Source organism: Vombatus ursinus, unplaced genomic scaffold (genome assembly GCF_900497805.2).
Source record: "Vombatus ursinus unplaced genomic scaffold, bare-nosed wombat genome assembly UNPS02014778.1, whole genome shotgun sequence".
NCBI lineage: Eukaryota > Metazoa > Chordata > Mammalia > Diprotodontia > Vombatidae > Vombatus > Vombatus ursinus.
In genome coordinates, this window is record NW_020954556.1 from 52,293,952 (window position 1) to 52,313,767 (window position 19,816).

Here is a 19,816-nt window from a genome sequence, read left to right on the forward strand (position 1 = left end):
ACACACACACACACACACACACACACACACACACACACACACACACAGAGGCATTGAAGCATTTTTTAAAAACACATACAGAAGGAAAAAGAAGGAATGCCTGAAGGAAATACAGACAAGCAGGGCAGCTTTAAAAGTTAATATGTGCCATATTAACTTCATTTCCTTTTTTGACAGGGTTGCTGTACTAGTAGGTAAAAAGAATGCTATAAATAAAGTTTACTTAGATTTTAACAAAGGCCCTCAAAATTAAGTCAGCACAAATACTGTGATATTTGGCAATTTCAACGCAAAAGCGGGAATAGGTAAGAATGGTGAAAAATACATTAGGAAATCATTAAAAAGAAATAAGAAAGGTAAAAGACTGGTAGACAACACAGAAGCCTGTCTCTATATACATACATACACACACATACATATGTACTATATATACATATATAATACCTTTTGAGAAAAGAATCAATAGGTGCTGGACATGGTAAGTGGTAAATACAAGCAACAAAAGAAAAAAAGGAATTTATTATATTTTAATAGAAAGGAAATGATTTGTTATCGATGAGGGAGTTATTCCTGAATCAAATGTCTTTGTACAGTCAGACCACTGAGTGAATCTAGAATGAAATTTTCCCTTGCTGGGTTTTGGATTTTTTTCCACTTTTTGAAGGATGAAATTTTGAAAACTTTTGTAAACTAACGAAGAACAAAATGAACAGAACCGAGAAAACTATATATTTACAACACTGTAAAGACAGACCTCCTGACAGAGGTAATGGATTTAGGGTGCAGAATGAAACATATATATTTTTGCTACAGCCAATGAGGGACTTTGCTTTGCTCCACTATGCATATTTGTTACAAAGGTTTTGTTTTTCTTTTTTCTTTTCTCAATAAGATGAAAATAGGAGGGCAAGAAAATAGATCTGTTAATTAAAAAAAAAACTTAAAAACAGAGAGGTTCTTTACCCAGTAATACTGCTACTAGATCTATACTCCTAAGGAGATCAAAGCAAAATAAAAAGGACATATATGTATTTATATATTTACAGTACTTCTTGTGGTGGCAAAGAATTGGAAACTGAAGGGATGCTCATCAAATGGGGAATGGCTGAACAAATTATAGTATATGAATGTGCTATAACAAATAATGAAGGGGATGGTTACAGAAAAACTTGGGAGGACCTATATGAACTGATGCAAAGTGAAGTAAGCAGAATCAGAACAATCTATATAGTAACAGCAATATTGTAAAGAAAATTGTAAAGAGTAACTCTGATACAATGAGCCACTACAACTTGAAAGGACTCATGATATAAAATGCTATCTACCTCCAGATAGGAAGTTGATGGACTAAGAGTGCAGATTGAAATATTTTTTCTTTTCTTTGTTTTTCTTTTTTTTTTTTTTCAGAATGTGGCTAACATAGAGATATGTTTTGCATTACGTATCATATTTCACTCTTTTTCAACAAGTGGGAGAGGGGTGGAGAGAGGAATGTGGAACTGAAAATTAAAAACTCATTTTTTTAAATAGAGAGTTTTGGGGGTGCTATAGATGTGGAATGCTGCATGCAATTTCAAATGAGGTCAATGAATTATTAGTTTTGCTTAACTGTTTTACTTTGTTATATGAGACCCAGAATGGGGGAAATCTGGAAATATTTATAAAGTAAAAACAAAACATATTAATAAAACTTTTTTAATAGTGTAAAGAATAAACAAAAAGGGATGAAATGATCATTAAGGCAAGTCAAGAAATAATTAACTGCTCTGTTTTGGAGGAAGATAATGTAAACTCTAACAGATATTCAAATAATTGAAGCCCCCTATCACTAATATATCATGCCTTTGTGCCAGGTTTATGATGTTTCCTGAACTCCATATCTATTTCCTCTTTTTGTCCAGGTAGTGCACTCTAATGACAGTATCAATTCTATTTATGTCTCTGTTGTGGTGTTGGTAAAAGACTATCCTCAAGTTAGAAGTACCTCTGGTAGAATATACACCTTAAGAGAAATCAGTAAGAAAAAGAGCCAGGCAACCACCTAACGTGCTATTACAATCCAAGCTATAGCAATGCCTTTGGAACCCTAAGGATGAAATGAGTAAGACCTAGGGTTCATTCCACCCAGTACTCTACTGAAAAAGGCAGGTTCAAGAGATGTGCCATGGGAGAGCACAATCGTGCTCCCTGAAATCAACCTTAAAGATAAGCTATGGTCCTTTTTCCTTTAGGAGCCACTCATGACCTTTTCATTCACAAACTCATACAACACTTTAAAAAACTCATTTGTATTTCCTACAAGCACACCTCTTAGAAAAATGAGTTTCCTTCTTTTACTTCCTTTTACTTATCCAAATACACTACTTTCAAGTTTTAAAGGGTGTTCCCTCATTCTAGTACTTTAGGATTTGGTGAATAATTCTGTTTTCACCCAACCATTCATGATTTTATGGGTTTTGATGGCATTCCTTTCTTTTCTTTCCTTTTTTCTTTTTTTATTTTTAGGCAGTTGGGGTTAAGTGACGTGCCCAAGGTCACACAGCTATTAAGTGGCAAGTGTGTGGTCTGAGGCTGGATTTGAACTCAAGTCCTCCTGACTTCAGGGCCAGTACTCTATCCACTGTGCCACCTAGCTGCCCTGCATCCCTTTCTTTTCAAGCTAAAGAATCCTACTCTAATTTTCTCATATCGCAGCCTCACAGTCCCTCCCCACTCCCCCCCCCCACCAAATACTGGTCCAGATCCCAATATAATGTAAACTCTTTAATGGAAAGAACTGTTTTTTGCTTTTTCTTTTCTAGTAAATACCTTGCACAGCACTCCACACATTGTAGGTGCTTAATAAATACTTGTTGGGGGAGGCAGCTAGGTGGTGCAGCCCTGGAGTCAGAAGGACCCGAGTTCAAATCTAGCCTCAGATTCATCACACTTACTAGCTGTGTGACTCTGGGCAAGTCACTTAACCCCAATTGCCTCACCTAAATAAATACTTCTTGGACTGGAGATCCTTCTCTGAGATATCTTTAGTTCCATTATATCTATCTTTAGGTTCAGCAATCAGAACTGTACTCTGTAGCCACAGTAAATATTCATCATAGTTTTATATAAGGGTAGAATAATTTTTATTTTATTTCTAATACTTCATAGTATGCAATGTTTAGTTAGCTTTTCATGTCATGATGGCACATTGGATTTATCTCTAGAGGGAATAATCTATGATGACCCTAGGTTCCTTTCATGGGTTGGGCTCAGAGCCCTTCATTTTATGCACGTAGTTTAAAAGATGTACCCCAAAATGTACTACCCTCACATCTGCCCATATTAAAATCCATTTATGCTCATTCATGCAGACATGAAAAATTATCCTGTAGTTTATTTCTATAAGCTTTACAACCCAGAATTTAATGCTTTCTGCAAATCTGGAGATTGTATTCCCAATACTCTAACAAGAGGAGTATAGGGTCTCTAAATTTAGAGTGAAGCAAACTTTTGAAAGAGCTTTTCAGAACATATTATACAATTTAGATGTTTTATGAGTATTTAGTCATCCAGAAGGGGAAAACAGAAAGAAAACAAAATTGTACAGAATAAGAGAATCTTACAAAGCCTCAGGGGCTTAAAATGAGTCAGAGAGTCTCCACATCAGTTCATTTCTTCATACTTTGACAAAACCTTACATCACTACCACCCCAGGGGTCCATACTTAAGAGGCATCAGCTCATTCATTTGGTTGTTAGTTCAGCCAGGAGATTAAATCAATTGATTTCTGGGTTGGCACTGTCTGAGAATTATCAAACACTAATGTTCCCGTGTCTTCTTTTGTGTGTGCATATGTGTGTGAGTGCATTCCTACAGAATGGAAAGCAGTGCCACAAAATCTCCTTGGCTTAGGGAGTATTGAGATGCCTCTTTCAGTGGAACCCAGGTCTGTTCTTCTCAGGGACAGGTCAAACCTCCTATAGCTGAAGGCTTCTACTTTGAGAACAAAAGCTTTCTTTCCTCTCCTTCTGATCCTGTCTTCTGTTTTACAATTTCCAAGAATCATCTCCTTTTACAATGGTTCATACACAATGCTATACTGACAGACACAAAGGGTTTAAGGATGAGGCAACAGGCTTCTCTAGATTTCACATGTTCTCTGTGACACATTCTACTAACTAATGACCAAATACAACTAGGCATTCAGGGATAAAGACAAGGTTCGTATTCAGTTGTGAATGTTAATATGCCCTCTGGGGCCTGGGTTACTCTCCTGTGGGCTTCTTGCATATTACCCAGATAAACGAATTTTCAAATTGTTCACATACTTAACAGAGAAGAATCTGTTCACTCAAAATACAGGACAGGGGCACCTCAAATGGGGTAAATGATTTGGGGTCTCGGTTGACATCCTCATGAGAAACCTAATGTTGTGTCCTTGGATGGCCATTCTGGTATTATCCCAGAATACTCCTGGAAAATATTGTGGATTATCTAATACACCTTCCCTCCATTACCCATTCCCACTCACACTTCAACAGCTTTAGAGAACATAACTGTCCTCAGAGAATGGCTAAATAGCCCTGGAGACAGTCTAAGCACACTCTCTACTCTGATACATGGCTTCATGTTCAATAAGCCCTGGAAATATAAGGGCCCATTTTCAAATAATAAGAAACACTGAGATGCCTCGGTTGACTTAATCAGGTTATGCCTCAATAAAGGGTTGCCAGAGGCCAGTCCAGAGCCACTTTCTTTGCTCATTTGAATAAAGTTTGCTAGTTTTCTATAAACAGTAATTCAGATTTTTTAAGTCAGGAAATCCTTTGTGTCTGTTAAAATGGGATAAAAATTGTGACAGAAGGCTGCCCGGGCCCATCCAGAAAGAACAGTGCCATCAGCTGTTCCTACTGATCTATTCCTGCTGGGATTCACAGGGACAGCATATGTATCTCCAGAGTCTGCTCACTGGCACCGCATCATTTGCTGCTACCAGTTTCCTGGAGTTGGGATGCCAGAAGTTAGAGATGTTGAATAACTGATTTCAGAAGCGAGGCACACGCATGATCTTGTGGATACCTTGAATCACAATATTGTAGCTACAGAGACATTCAAATCTGATGCCCTCTTCACAGGGGAGTAGATAGTAATAATACATCTTGCTGTGCAAAGGGAAAGAATGGAGGCTAGAAAACCTAACACATGAAGTAGGGAAAAAATTGGAAAACTGTACTGATCCCATAGGAAGATGGCTCCTTTCTATGAAAAGTCAAATATATTGCAAAAACAGTGATTAATAAATATTTGCTGGAAAAAATCTAACTTCCTGGAAAACTTTCCATCTTGTCATCAATACAATTCTAAATGATGAGACAGGTGAAATCCCAAACCCTTTACCCCTTAAAGGTTTCCTCCCTTTCTGGATGCCATCAGCTTTTACCATGCCCTGAACAGATAATTAACTTCCCCTCAATTTGGTCAGGTGTCCAAGAAACTCTCCTTCCTTGAACTTGGCCCAAAACATAACTCAGATAAAAAGTACTACTGGGAAATTAAAAAAAAAAGGTAAAAGGTACAAAGATATAGAAATGTTAATATAGTCCCATACCACCTCTTCCCCTCTTAAATCTCTCCCTAATTTCCCCTTCTGTCTAATAAGAAAATTGGGAAGAAAAAAAAACAGTAGAATGAGGGGAGTCCTAAGAGTAGGTAAAAATCTATAAGTAGACCATCATGGCTCCCTGTCCTTCCTTCTTCGGAGTAAGGAACAGAGGAGAAAAGGGAAAAAAAAGCCCAAGAGAAAAGTAATTTCCTCACATTTCATCAAAGGCAATTTCCTTTAATGGACATTACCATTACCTTTGCCTTTCCAATTAATAATGAAAATGTACAAACAGATGTACCAATAGATATGCTGTCTACTTAAATTTTCTCAATAGTTATATTGTAATGTAAGAAATACAGAGTTATGAAAGCAGCACAAGTATTAGCATTAATTGTATATAATATACAAGGACTTACAAAAATGAGTTAATTTTCCAGATCAACCTTTGTTTAATGTGTGTCATTTCTTAAATGTCTTTTCTCTCTTCTATCTCCTCACTTACATTAATCCTGATCCTTTTCACCAGGACTATAATATAGAGAGGGTAGGTAGGGTCTAGGGCAGACATAAAGAGCTTGAGAAAGGTAAGGAGAAGGAGGTACAGTGGGGAGAGGACTGAGCTAAACATACCTTGGATGGACTATAAATGGCTTGTATGTCACAGATGAAATAAAGATATTAAGTGCCTGGCACATGAACTTAGATGCTTTATTTGATTGCATGCATGATAAACTCACAAATTTACTGCACATAAAGCCCCAATATATTTACATATACTTTTTAATGTACATACCTCATAGTGACATGTATCTCTTAACATATATATTCTATATTTTGGAACATAAATGAACCTATCATCTCAATGATGTGGTCAGTCTCTTTATGGGCACGGGTTACCATTTGTTACTTTCATCCTGTATGATTCTTTGTCCACATCCTTTTCATGAAGGATAGCCCTGAGTAGCCTTCCTTAATGGTTGTCCACTTGTGATTCCACATTATTGATGAGTGACTGGCCCATCTCCTTTGATTCAATACAGATCCCCTGTCATTCATTTTTTGAATTTCCTTTTGTTTCTTCCATAATGCTTTGTTCTCTCTTTCTTACAAAAAAGTAAGTAATACTGACTTACCAATAAGTATTTACTAATACATATGTATAACTGCCATATATCTTTTTACTACCCTTAGGATTATTGGCAATTGGTTGCTGTTCCATGATTTTCAGAGAAGCAAAGAAGCATGGTGGGTTAGAGTTAAGATTAGGGCCAGCTTTGGAGTCAGGAAGACTTGAGTTTAAATCCCATCTCTGACACATACTGGTTATATGGCCATGGTCAAGTGACTAAGTGCTACCTTTTCCATATCACTGTAGGGAAGAAAACTCCATGTAGGATCTAGGTCCAGAATTGTACTATTGAAAAATGTGATAGAGTGAAAAAAGCACCCTCTCTGGAATTAGAGACCTGGATTCAAATTCTGCATCTGACACTACCAGTGTGGTCCTGGCCAAATTACAACTTCCCTCAATTTCTTCAACTGTAAAATAAGGGGGTTAGATCAAATAATTTCTGAGGTTCCTTTCAACTCCACATTTATGATTATAATCTTCTTCAGAAAAGGAAAACTAACTTCTTTTCCTTCCCCAAAGGAGTAAAGTTTCTACTCTCTGTCTAGTTCTAAGACAGTCACCACATCCATTTTTCCACCATGGAAAGAGTATTGGCTATGGAGACAAGTGACCTGAGCTTTGAACCCTGATTTTTCCCACTTAATACCTTTTTGACCTTGGGGAAGTCATTTAAACATTCTAGATATTAGATCTGAAAGGTTCTTTATAACTCTATAACTATGATCCTCTGATCACCAGATCAAGGAACAGCTTATTGTAGTTTTTCTTTTTAAAAGTTTTATAAATGCCATCTTTTTACACCACAGCAATTTTCTGATATATATATCATGCTTCCTCCCCTACTATGGTGCCCAACAGAATCCTTTTTAGGGAAGTTAAGACGGTAAAGTACTACATTTGTATCAACATTCAGAAGGAAACAAGAAAAATGAAAGCAATTAAAACTATGGTTAAGATTTTGTCTGCAGAATAACATTTGGGGAAGTTCTGAAAGGACAAACAGGCAGTTGAGTGGTACAGTGGACTGAACACCAGTCACTGCACTAAAGTTAAAAAGACCTAAGTTCAAATCCAGCCTCAAACACTTATTAGCTGTGTGACCCTAGGCAAGTCACTTACTTGCTGTTTGCCTCAGTTTCCTTACCTATAAAACAGGGATAATAGTACCTACCTCCCAACATTGTTGTGAGGATCAAGTGAGATAATAATAGTAAAGTGCTCATTAGTAAGTGCCTGGCACATAGTAAGTTTATAGCTATTATTATTAGTAATATACCTGAAATATTAATGTTGTTCAGTTGTTTTCAGTCACATCTGACTGTTTTGACCCATTTGGGGTTTTCTTGACAAAGATCATGAAGTGGTTTGCCATATCCTTCTTCAGCACATTTTACAGATGAGGAAATTGAGGTAAACAGGTTAAATGACTTGCCCAGGGTCACACCGCTAGTAAGTGTCCGAGGACAGATTTGAACTCAGGAAGATGAGACTTCTTGACTCCAGGCCCAGCACTCTATCTACTGTACCACCTAGATGCCCCTGAAGTATCAATGATGCATTACTAATATCTCTCCAAACCCTCTTCATCCCTGTCTACAACGCAGATGCCCTGGGAGACTAGCTTCTTGCATTCTTCTAAGGAAGATCATATTTCCTGTGGAAAAATATGCTATACAGGAAAGAAACTGCCAAAATATTCCAGGCCAAAGGAAGCACGAATAAATGGGGTTGGGGCAGGCAAGAGAAGTGGTGGGAGTTATGGAACTGAAACAGCTCTTATCAGCTGGTACTTCTCTCTTTGGAATTTAGCTCACAGGCAGCTTTTCATTAAAATGGACAGTGGCTAAAGTTTGGTACTGCTGATCTGACCAGGTGACTTCTGTTTATGGGGAACAGTTATTATCAAGCAATGCCATGAGACCCCAAAGGAAAGTTAACAGGACCCTATGACCCAGGGACCTCCACATTCAGTCTTGTCAGTATATTCCTTCTTGTTCCCTTGTCTGAGTCACTGTGGCTTTCAGAGAAACCTGCCCATTCGGGGCTAGGTCTAGGGAGCAGTGTCTCAGATCTCTGGGAATGCAGAAATTCTGTATCAGAACCCTGTTTTGTCTGTCTGTGTCCTTTTGTAAGTAGTAAGAGGGGACCAGGGAACTGGCCTTAATCATTCAGATAAAAAGTGCTGAAAACTGATGTCAGATTAGGATGGCCTTCTCTAAGGGAGTAGTACCCCTTAGCACTACTTTATTAGCAAAGTACCCAGGAGAGAAGTACTCTCTCTTAGGAAAGAAAAAAGCACTGAGAAAGCATGAAGAGCCACATCAGATTATAGGAAGACCCAGGATGACTATAAAACCTGAGGGGTGGGTGGAGATGCCAGGAATGGTATTAACAAGATGTTCCTGCTATAGCTAGAGATGGTTTCTTTACTGTCTGAGCTGAAAGATATTGTTCTACTCATCAATTTCTGCAAAGACAAAATGTAAATATTCTAGTACTGTGGTTAGTGCCTCTGTGGCTAGGATCACACTCCTCAAAGACAAAAAAAAAGTATTTAGATAGAAAGATATGATTTCTTGGACCCAATAAGCCTGGACCCAAAAGACTAAATACTTAAACAAGAGAAGCTGGAGACAAGTAAGAATGAGACAAAATTTTAAGTACACCAAATCCTTGACTCTGATCCTTTCTTAGGCTTCAATTATACCAACTGTAGGCACATCATAGTTGAGATCTTGATTAGTGTGGGAACAATTGGCCAATATTTTTGTGAGCAGGTAAATATTTTTGCAAAGGCTCAAAGGATGAGTCCATAAGGGCTGAAAAATGGTCTGTATTCTCTAAAAGTATATTTATAACACAGCACTGGTGGCAAAAGGTTTATGAGCAGTTTTCCTACCCTACCTCTTCCAAATTTTCACTGCCACAGTCATTACTGCAACCATCAAAACTTGGCAGACAAGCAGATTTCTGAGGAAATCTTCATCCTATGGGATTTCCTATGTGATCTGTTGTCACTGAGAGAGTGTAGAGTTCAACAAGGTATGAAAAGCCTAGGAACTGTCTTGTTCATAGAAATATGTGAACACTTAAACAACCAAGACAGTTGTAAACTCAAGGACTTCTGAAATATATAATGCATTTTCTGGCTGATTTATTGCAGATATGTTTGCAATTCAGGCAAACTCAGTTCCAAATGAATAAAGTCATTACAGACAAACCCAAGCAGGTACTATGATACTAAAGCTGGCATACTATAATCCACCCTTTCCATTTTTCGTTAGCTTGGTCTTTCATTTATTCAACACAATTTTATTGTGTTTACTACATGCAAGGCACAGCCTTTGGCTCCAAGTGTTCCCAGGTAGCTCCCTTAGTGTGATCTGTAGTCCAGCCAAGTACTAAAAAGACCCAAGTTAAAAGTGGAAGGGGCAAGCACAAATCACAAAGTAACCACTGCACTGTAGAAGGGTCCTTCTGAAGTTGTTTGATGACTCAGATATAAGGCAAAATCATCACATTTGTTCAAGGAAACTGATTGGTACAGTCAACCTTTTCCTTGCTTTTAAGAGTTAGGGAAAGGACATTCCTAGAAAAGAAAAACAACCTCCTAAATACAGACTATATACATGTCTGAATTTCAAACCAGTTCTACAAACTATCCATATTGGGGCAGTGAGTGAAAAAATGTCACATCTTTAGAGTGAATTGGAGGAATGTCACTGGACTAAATTAAATATGACATGGCAAGGGAAAATTCTCCATCTCCTTGCATTTATGGTATGCTTGGATCAGGTACAAGGGGTGGGGGTAGCATATCTGTGATTCATTTCTCAAGATGTTGACTCCCAGCAAAGGAGAAAAAAGCCTCAGCCTACTATAATGTCTCCCTGTAGTGTTAGGCTTACATACCATCCAGGCCATTGTGATGGCTGTAGTTTCTCTTTCCCAGGATGCTCAGAGATGCATGGTTTGGGGTGGCAAGCATCCGCTTAGTGGATGGGCTTTGCAGGCTTGGTGTAGATCTTAGTACATTTGGTTTCTTTGCAGGATGGATCTCTGTTGACAAGAAATAAGGTTCTTCTCAGCAAGGAACAAGTTATTAAAATATCTCTATGCATTCTAGCTGCTGACTATGTACATATCTTATTTTCTAATGATCTTAAAGAAAAGTCCTTATGAACTAGCATATTTTTCAAGGCAGTGCATAATGAATCAGCCTCAAGTGTTAGTTACCATGGTTCTACTTATCTAAAAAGAGTTGGCTCTCCTCTTGAGTGCTAGATCTGAGCCTTTTGTAGAGATTATATGCAAACGCAGCCACTTGAGGTCACTCAGAACATTTATCTTATTAAAGGAATATGGCACCCGACTCTTCACTGGAAGCATGGCAAGGACAGCATTAGAAATCACCAGACTCCTAGGAGATATGTAGCCCCAAGAAAACCCCCCAAAAGGTATAACTATCAATACTTTACTCTGTATTCTTGAAATCAAGCCAGGAACTATCTTCCCAGGTATCCTAGTCACCATTTTACATCTCCACCTGTAATTAAATTATAACTAGGCATACCTGAGGGTCCGAGGTGAGGGTTGGGAAGGGGGAAAGCAGGACCCAGGATAAATTACTCCATAGGAATCCTTACACAGGAGCAAAGGACTTGGTGCTGGAAGGGACATTGTAGACCCCCTCATCTTCTATGAGGAAGCTGAGGCCAGTGAGGTAAGTGATCTCAATAAGTTCAAATGCCTAGGAACTAGTTGGCAAAGCTAAATTTTCTGCTCTTTTCACTACACCTGGCTCTCAGTCTGTTAACACCCTTATACAGGAAGAATCTGGAACCACAAACACCTGGAATAAGTCAGTAGGTATAAAAATTTCAGAGAAAAAGAAAGGACCAATGAAAAGAAGACACCAAAGGACAACACAAAGTCTGTAGTAGCTAGCATGTTAGACTTAAAGTCAGAAAGACCTGAGTATGAATCTGGCCTCAGACACTTAACTAGCTATGGGACCATGAGCAAATCAATGAACCTCTTAGCCTCAGTTTCCTCATCAATAAAATGGTAATTATAAATACCACCTACCTCACAGAGTTGTGAGAATCAAATGAGATAATCCATGGAAAACATTTTGCAAACTTTAAAGAATTATAAATGTTATTATAATTACTGTTTTATTAATAAAAATTATTATGTGGAAAGAGGAATAGGCATGTTGGTGCTAATTAGGCATCCATAGGCTCTGTGTCTTGGAGACAAAGGATGAAGAATTTGTAGGGGGTGCCTCTCAGAACTAGATGTTGACTGTATGCATATGAATACCTCAGCTTTCTTTTTGTACCAACTGGTTAGTCCCTTTCTCTTTCCATTGGTGGCCAGGTCACAACACATCTTCAGCAGTCCAGTGTCAAAAGCAGCACAGTGTCCCTTAAAAATGGAGGGCTTGAGGCAATCACTTTGATTTGCTGTACCCCTTGGAATGGTTCTACCGGGCTGACTACCTCTTGGTTCTCTATGCCACAGAAATATTGTGCCATTATTCAAATTTGGCCCATGTCAGTATAGTGATTTGGCTGAAAGGAGAAGTCCCCAATTGACTATGAAACAGACTCATACAGTACAATGGAATATTCTGTTCCTTCAAAAAACTATAAAGGTTGAAGGGAGGAACTCCTGTCACAAGATTATGGAATTAGACCCTGCAATGGAGTATAATAGCAACTCACATTTTTATGTCAGGTTTTTTTATTTTTATATATAAGGGCCCCTTGTTCACAATAGCCATGCCAGGTAAGTGCAAGCATCACCCTCTTTTTACAAATGAAGAAACTGAGACTTTTGTGACTTGCTCCCCATGGTCATACAGTGTCAGAACTAGGACTCTAACCCAGATCTTCTGACTCCCAAATCCACACTGAAATCTCAATGCACTTTGCGACGACTAACTAATCCAATACCATAATGTTCATATGACACTGGAAAGGAAACATCTTAAGAATTCTGTTTTTCTCTGGAAGGACATCAAGGATAAAGAGAGCTGTTCTGAGCTGTGAAATCATAATTTGCTCTGATGACAACATTCACAACAAAGGGCCATGTCTTGATTTTAAGAAAGATTGGATGTCTTTAAAATACGTAGTATGATTACTTTATATCTATAAATTTCTCTGACAGAACAAGAAGATCGAATGTTATCCTAGGAATGCATTTCATTTTTATAAGGAAATGAAAAGCTAACAAACAATTCAAGCACGCACACAATCCCATTTTTGCATCGAGGTATATTAATAACCATCATTATATAAATTATTCATCTCAGAATTCTGCAAAGAAATCATGAGGTTACTGCCTAACAATCTTTTTATGACAATACCATTTTTAATTATGAAAGCATTAAAGTTTCTACATGCAAATAGAACAAAGAGTTCTAATGACTCTTATGCTTGAGGGTTTTCAGAGTAAAAGCAGGAAAAAAAACCCCAATATAAAGGATCGCTTTTTCAAATGTAATCTTTAGCTGGAATTTAATAACCAACTGAAGGTCTGAATGGATCTAATTTAAGTCACTTGAAAAGTATATAGGAGCTTTGGAGGATTTTGCACATAGAATTATTAAATAGGTCTAACATATATACCCACCTAAATAACCAATGATACATGCCAAAGGTTTTCTAGTGCTTTTGCTCTTCAGAGGACTTCCCGATACCTCTGAGTGTCTGTCTGCATCTGAGGAAAGAAATAAACACAAACACACCCATAAGCCTCCCATTTTCTCCATCTACATACATACACACTTTGGAAATTAAAATATTAAGTAGAATAAGGTGATGGTGCATCTCCCACCCCACCCTTGTTCATGAAGAAAATGGAAAACTCTTCTAGTTACACTATCTTTTCAGTTCCTAAATTTGATGTGAACTTCCCACCCAGAAGCCCCAGAAAAGAGAACCTTATAGATATGCCTTCACACACATGTCAGATTAACATGTCCACTTGGAAAAAAAAGTTGCATTTGTGAAAGCCTTTCCTTTTAGTTCACTGCATTACATATGAACAGTGACAACCTTTTTGTAGTTATTAGGAAGCTGAGATGAGTCACTGTAACTGAGAGAGATCTCTGAAAAGTAACATTGAGCCAATCTTACCGTGAGATGAATGTAGTGTTGCGTGGCAGATGAACAAGGCAATTGACAGGAGTAAGACAAGAGAAAGGTCCCTTCCTGCTCCAGCCAGCTGCAGCAGGTTCAGAATGAGAAAGTCTTAACCTATTTTGGCAAATCTGAATTCAGGAGATGATGTCCTCACTGGGACATTTGGTTTAACAGCTCATTTTTTACCCTGCTGTAGAATCCTACAATGTCACTACTTCTGAGACTTGAGTGGTTAAGTGCCTGTTTGTAGACAGAGGGTTTCATCTATCAGATATTAGAAAGATACTGTTGGTATGGATATTAGCTCATAAAAGTCCTCACAAGTCTGCTTATAACGCACTGGAAGATGTTTCAGGCAGAGAAAAACAAGGCACTAAGCCCAGGCAAACACATGTGGTTTAATTAGCTGTCATGTGGATAGAAAATACTAGTATGGTACATGGAAGACTTTCATACTAAAGAAGTTATGGGGCTAGAATATTCAGGAGTCATAATAAAATGTACATTGGAAAAAGATTATGGTTTTACTTTTGGCTTTGTTTTTAATTTTCTCAAATGTACTGGCCTTGATTTTTTTTTCCAACAGAGTAACTTTAACAAATTCAATTCAGTATTTATGCTACTTCCCCTGTTATCTAAAAAATGTCTACATTGGCCTCCTACTTCTACTACAGGAAGTTTCCCTTTGTCTTTCAGTACACAGAAGCCTTGGGAGCCGAGAAGTAAGAGCAGGTTATGTCTTTTGCATTGCAAGATATGTTCCAATATTCCAGTTTAATTATTTCAGATTGAAATTTAATATTTTCTGGGAGTTTCTCATCCCTTATTCTCCCTGCACACTGTTCAAACACATTTTTTTGAGAGAATAAATAAGGTGTTTATTAAATGACCTCAGATATAACTGACTTATGTAATATTTTAAAAATGCTTTCTAAGTGCTGAACATACATTATCTCATTTGACCCTCACAACTCTGTGAGTAAAGTGCTACAGATATTATTCTTATTTTACAAATGAGAAAACTGAGGCTGAGAGAGGATAAATGACCTGCCCAGGATCATATGGTTTATGCTAGAGGCAGGATCTGAGCCTGGGTCTTTCTATCTGCAAGTCTAACACTATCATTCTGGCACTTACAGTAGCAGAGACCATGCCATGGCTCATGAACTGTTTGCATGCATAACAGAAATCATTCCCTAATTATTAATGTAACCACTCGGAATGCTTTATGACCTAATCTCTTTGTTTTCCATGTATCTAATCCTTTATTTCTAGCTGGGAAATTTTTGTAAAATAGATGCTTATTAAAGAGGATTTGGGCAGAAATACAATGAAAGCATTTTGGCACACTTTTAAGTAACTGCTTAGTGTTCTACAAACCCTAAAAGGAGGTTCTTAAAGAACAAAAAACACCCTAGTTCTGTCAAATTACAGAGAAGTTAATATTAAAATATCTTGTTCTTAACCATACTAGGCCCTTAAAACTCAGTTACACTTGAAATGTGTAATAGAGGAAAATCATTTATGAAAATAAGCACCATAGCATTCCAATTATTTTTAGATAAAGACTGTCACTGTGTTCATATCGTCAATTAAATTTATTTTGCTTCCTATCCTGAAGAAAAACACCAGGTGCCAAATTCTGAATGTCAGATTTGGACTGTCACACAGTAATCTTTCCCTAGATGATATTCTGGAGATTATCATTTTGTCCTAGTACGGGTCTAAGGGTAAATGATATATGTTTAAGCCTATATATAAAACTTCATTTGTCAAATCCCTCTTCGGCAGAAGTGCATGTTTTTTGTTTTCTCCTGCTTTTATTAATACTTTTTAAAGTTAGCCTTGCTGCTCAAAGCTAAAGGGCAAAAGACCATCAATGCTCATGTAGGGCAAGCTCTGGCGGAAAAGACAGAAAAGTAAAACTACAAACTCACTGTGTGGGTATGACCAAATCACCCAAAGGTATTTCATTTTAGCTTATGATAATTTGCTCATAATTTCTTATCTAATTAGCAACTCTACTGATGATTCTAGTAAGTAATATTTTATATTATAGATTTCCTTTGTTTGTGACATTAAAGCCCTCTGAGGTGATCGTCATTGTACTTTGACATCTGAACTAGCGAGGTGACTTTTGGCCAACCCACTCACTTTTCTGAGCTGCTGCTTCTTCTGTAAGACAGAGATAATAATACTCACACTTCCTACAGGAGAACAAAGTACCCCGCAATTTGTCAAGTGCTATATAAACATAAGCTTTTATTATTTTACAGATTCAAGGTGCTAAGTCCTAGGGTCACTGTTTCAGAGAAAAAGAATTTTAAAACGAGTCAAGAATTTTACAGCTATAGAAGGGTCTCAAAAATACCTTCCATGAACTAGCTTATATATGTTGTGGAAATTAAGGGAAAACAAATATTTCTGATTAGGTGATGTATGCTATGAAAACTAGTCTCTTTGATGTGAACTTTCTGAATAGTCCGGGAAAAGAAAATTACTATAGATTCAAATTTAAATGCAGGAGGAAGCAAATTAAGCAGGAAAATCTCTTATATTCTAAATAAAGTCCCATTCTGGAAGTTAAAAAAGTTCATCTTGCTTCATAGATATAACCATATCTATACGATTACTTCAAATTTGATGACGTTTAATACCAACACGAATTTACTTAGTACCGAATTTTAAAGTCAACTGTCAACCAGGCAACCAAAGAATACACTGTACCTATCCATGAGATTATTACACTGTTAAGTATCACAGAATGTTTTTTTGTTTTTTTTTTTGGCTAGGCAATGGGGTTAAGTGACTTGCCCAGGGTCACACAGCTAGTAAATGTTAAGTGTCTGAGGCCAGATCTGAACTCAGGTCCTCCTGAATCCAGGGCCAGGGCTCTATCCACTGCGTCACCTAGCTGCCCCAGTATCACAGAATGTTAAAGCTAAAAAGGAGATCATCTAAGGCACATGTCCCTCACTTTACAGATGAGTAAGAAAAGAAAAGTGACTTGCCCATGGTCACACAGTTCTTGGGTGATGCAACAAGTTCTGAAACTCAGGTCTTTTGGGTCTCCTCTTTCCATCATATTGTTTTCCTCCCCAGAAAGACTGGATTAAAAATCGAGTAACATTTATTATCAAAAATTTCACTCTAATTCTGAGGTCACTAATAATGTCTGGGCCCTATAATATATATAAATATATTGATTAAGCCAAATCAATAATTCAGCAACACCATAGAATGGGGCTCCCTCTGAAGGTCAAACAAGACAGTTGTCTATTATTACATCTGGGAAATACCCACTAAAAACTCCATGGGTTCTTAAGTTCACATGTTCCTAAGGGGGAAATTTGCCTCTTTTATTCTCTATTCACTTAGCAGAATATCAGGCTTATTTACTTGGTATGGACCTCACTTGCACTTACAGCTTTTTTAATGCCAAAGTTGATGACTCCCTGTTAAAATTAACACTATTTGGCTATTGGTCTATATGCTTAAGTGTAGTGGTTTTTTAAATTGTTGCAAAGTAGATTGTTTGAAATAGAACACAGTGGGTTTGAGTTTACATGAAAAAACCCAAGAGCACGTGAAGGAAAAATGTTTGCACATCTTGACAAGTCCAATGGTTTTTGAAGCAATTGTCGAATTTCAACTCCAACACTTCCTAAGCTTGCTTATGTATGATGTGCAAGTCATTTTTACCCAATGAAACCTCAGCTTCCTCACTTATAAAGTGAGGGAAATAAAATCTGCATTACACTTTGTAAGTTTCTTGTGGGGGAGAAAGTACTTTGTCAACCATGACGTGCTACAAAAATGTGAGTTATTAATTCTATTACACTTAAGCAAAATTTCATCTCCAGTTCTCCAGGTTTAACATTTCATGAAACCCTATTCAAGACATTTACAGAATGGTCAAGAAAAAAATCTGGCTTGTAAAAAAAGTTTTAGGATTTATTTTTCCCTCTGAGGTTACATCAGCTCCTTGACAGAATTAAACTATATTGTAGCGTCTCAATAATATATCTCTCAACATGGAACATGTTGCTAGCATTCAATTCCAAACTCATAGACCTCTTTTTCATGTGAAGGCCTATTATCCTCAACTACTATAATCAAGTAACAACAACAGTAATAATAATACTAGCATTTATATAGCACTTCACAAACACTATTGTCTGATCCTGAAAACAACCTTCAAAATAATTATTCTAATTTTACAGAGCTAAAGAAATTGAAATCCAAACAGATGATTGGGCCCACAGTGGCTAAGTAAGCAAACTAAATCACCACCTTCAAACTTCCTAGGGGGAAGGGGGTGTTGCAGCAGTTAGCCATGTGTATGAAAAGCTATCAGTCATTTGATTTAACCTCACAACCCCAAATGCAACATGCTTTCATGACTCAATGGTGAGGAAACAAGACAGAACTTAATTGATATCTCAATCTGTTATGTCACTGGTGGATTTCATCAAGGATAATCTGGTGCTTTACCTCAGCAGTGGGGGTGATCTAGTAATCTTAAGGGTCATGGTGATCTGTCCACTAGCGATCCTGTCTTGTTATTTAATGTTTAAAAAGTGCTATTTATGAAACCATACAAGAAGCAAAATGTGACTGGTCAACACTAACAAATGCCCACCCCCCATTCTTTTTTTTTAAAGGATCTAAAACTTGATGATAAATGTGTCATGTCCTACCTGCAAATATTCTGAAATACATGCAACAAAATTCTTCAGTTTTGGTATTTCAACCTCTTTTTAACTTAAAAAAATTTTTTTTACTACCATTAAGAGTGAATACATATGCCACAGCTCACCTCCCCCATGCCAGTGTACCACTATCCTTACCTCACTATTAAGCAACAATTAATGTCAAGGTAATGGCCAAGATCAAATTACAGTAAAGTATATATAACTTCAATTTTATATGGAAAACAAAAATCAGGATCACATGTATCAAGATGGTGGTTACTATTTAACAATAAATAAATAATTTCCCAACATAAAAAGAGCTTTGTTCTCCTCAGAATACATTCCAATTTAAATTGGTTGCATTAATCAAAATGCTTCAATTATCATTTCTTTCATAATTACTAACTCCTACCTGATCAAATAATAAATATGCCTTGTTTGTCAGCATTCTATCCGAATGCCCCTATAAAGGAATTAAGCAACCAAAGGAACTGTTACTAATGCTGTAATAGGGTTCACCCAGAAAGGCTATAAAGATGTAAAATATAATTAGGGGATAGAAAAAAAAACCCAGTTCATCAAACATTTGTCTGCAGAAAAATTAAAATATAAAGCCTCAGAGCATGAGTGAATTTTTTGTAGGAATCGCATTCTTAATGTAGTATTCTCCCTGGAGTTGATAAATATAAATGATTAGAAAATGCAAGGTAACATGTTTTTTTTTTGAATCTCACCAAAACAAATGGCTGAGGTTTTATTTTAAATTATAATCTAATTAATTTTAAAAATCAAATCCAGGTAAATTAAACATTGACTCCTTTGGCAATAAGGCAGTTTAATTGAGAAAAAAATGAGATGACAATTCACTGAAGCAACAACAAAAATAAAGCTAGTGTACAAATTAACAGATAAATTTGAAGGAGAACCACAGGAAACTCAAGTTTCCTCCATGGCTAATTTTAATTTGTGTTGTTTCTCCCCCAGTTATAGAAACAAAGATAAAACTAGGTGCCTGATATCTAAAAGATAAAAAAAAGAAGAATCTCATTTATTTCCTCTCAACAGCTTCACTTTTCATTTTTCCAAAGTTTAAATTACATATAAAATTATGTCTTTCAAGGCAGATGAATAGAAGAATTAAACCCAAAGTTTTTTTTCCCCATTTCTTAAAGAAAGAAGAAAGCTCTTAGGCTTACATTTAAGCCTATAAGCCAGGGGAAGTGTCAATAAGGAACAATATAGGTGAGGTTAT

At 36.9% G+C, this 19,816-nt stretch overlaps 1 protein-coding gene across 2 annotated transcripts in view; it reads right to left on the reverse strand.

Annotated features, from left to right (window-relative positions):
• Positions 1-19,816, reverse strand: part of MTA3 (metastasis associated 1 family member 3) — a 206,790-nt gene that overhangs the window by 5,541 nt on the left and 181,433 nt on the right. For both annotated transcript variants that reach the window (XM_027865082.1, XM_027865081.1), the window contains exons 15-16: positions 13,359-13,445; positions 10,629-10,775 (exon numbers count right to left, since the gene is read on the reverse strand). In XM_027865082.1, the coding sequence (XP_027720883.1) occupies positions 10,629-10,775; positions 13,359-13,445 (234 nt within the window). The remainder of the gene's footprint in view (positions 1-10,628; positions 10,776-13,358; positions 13,446-19,816) is intronic.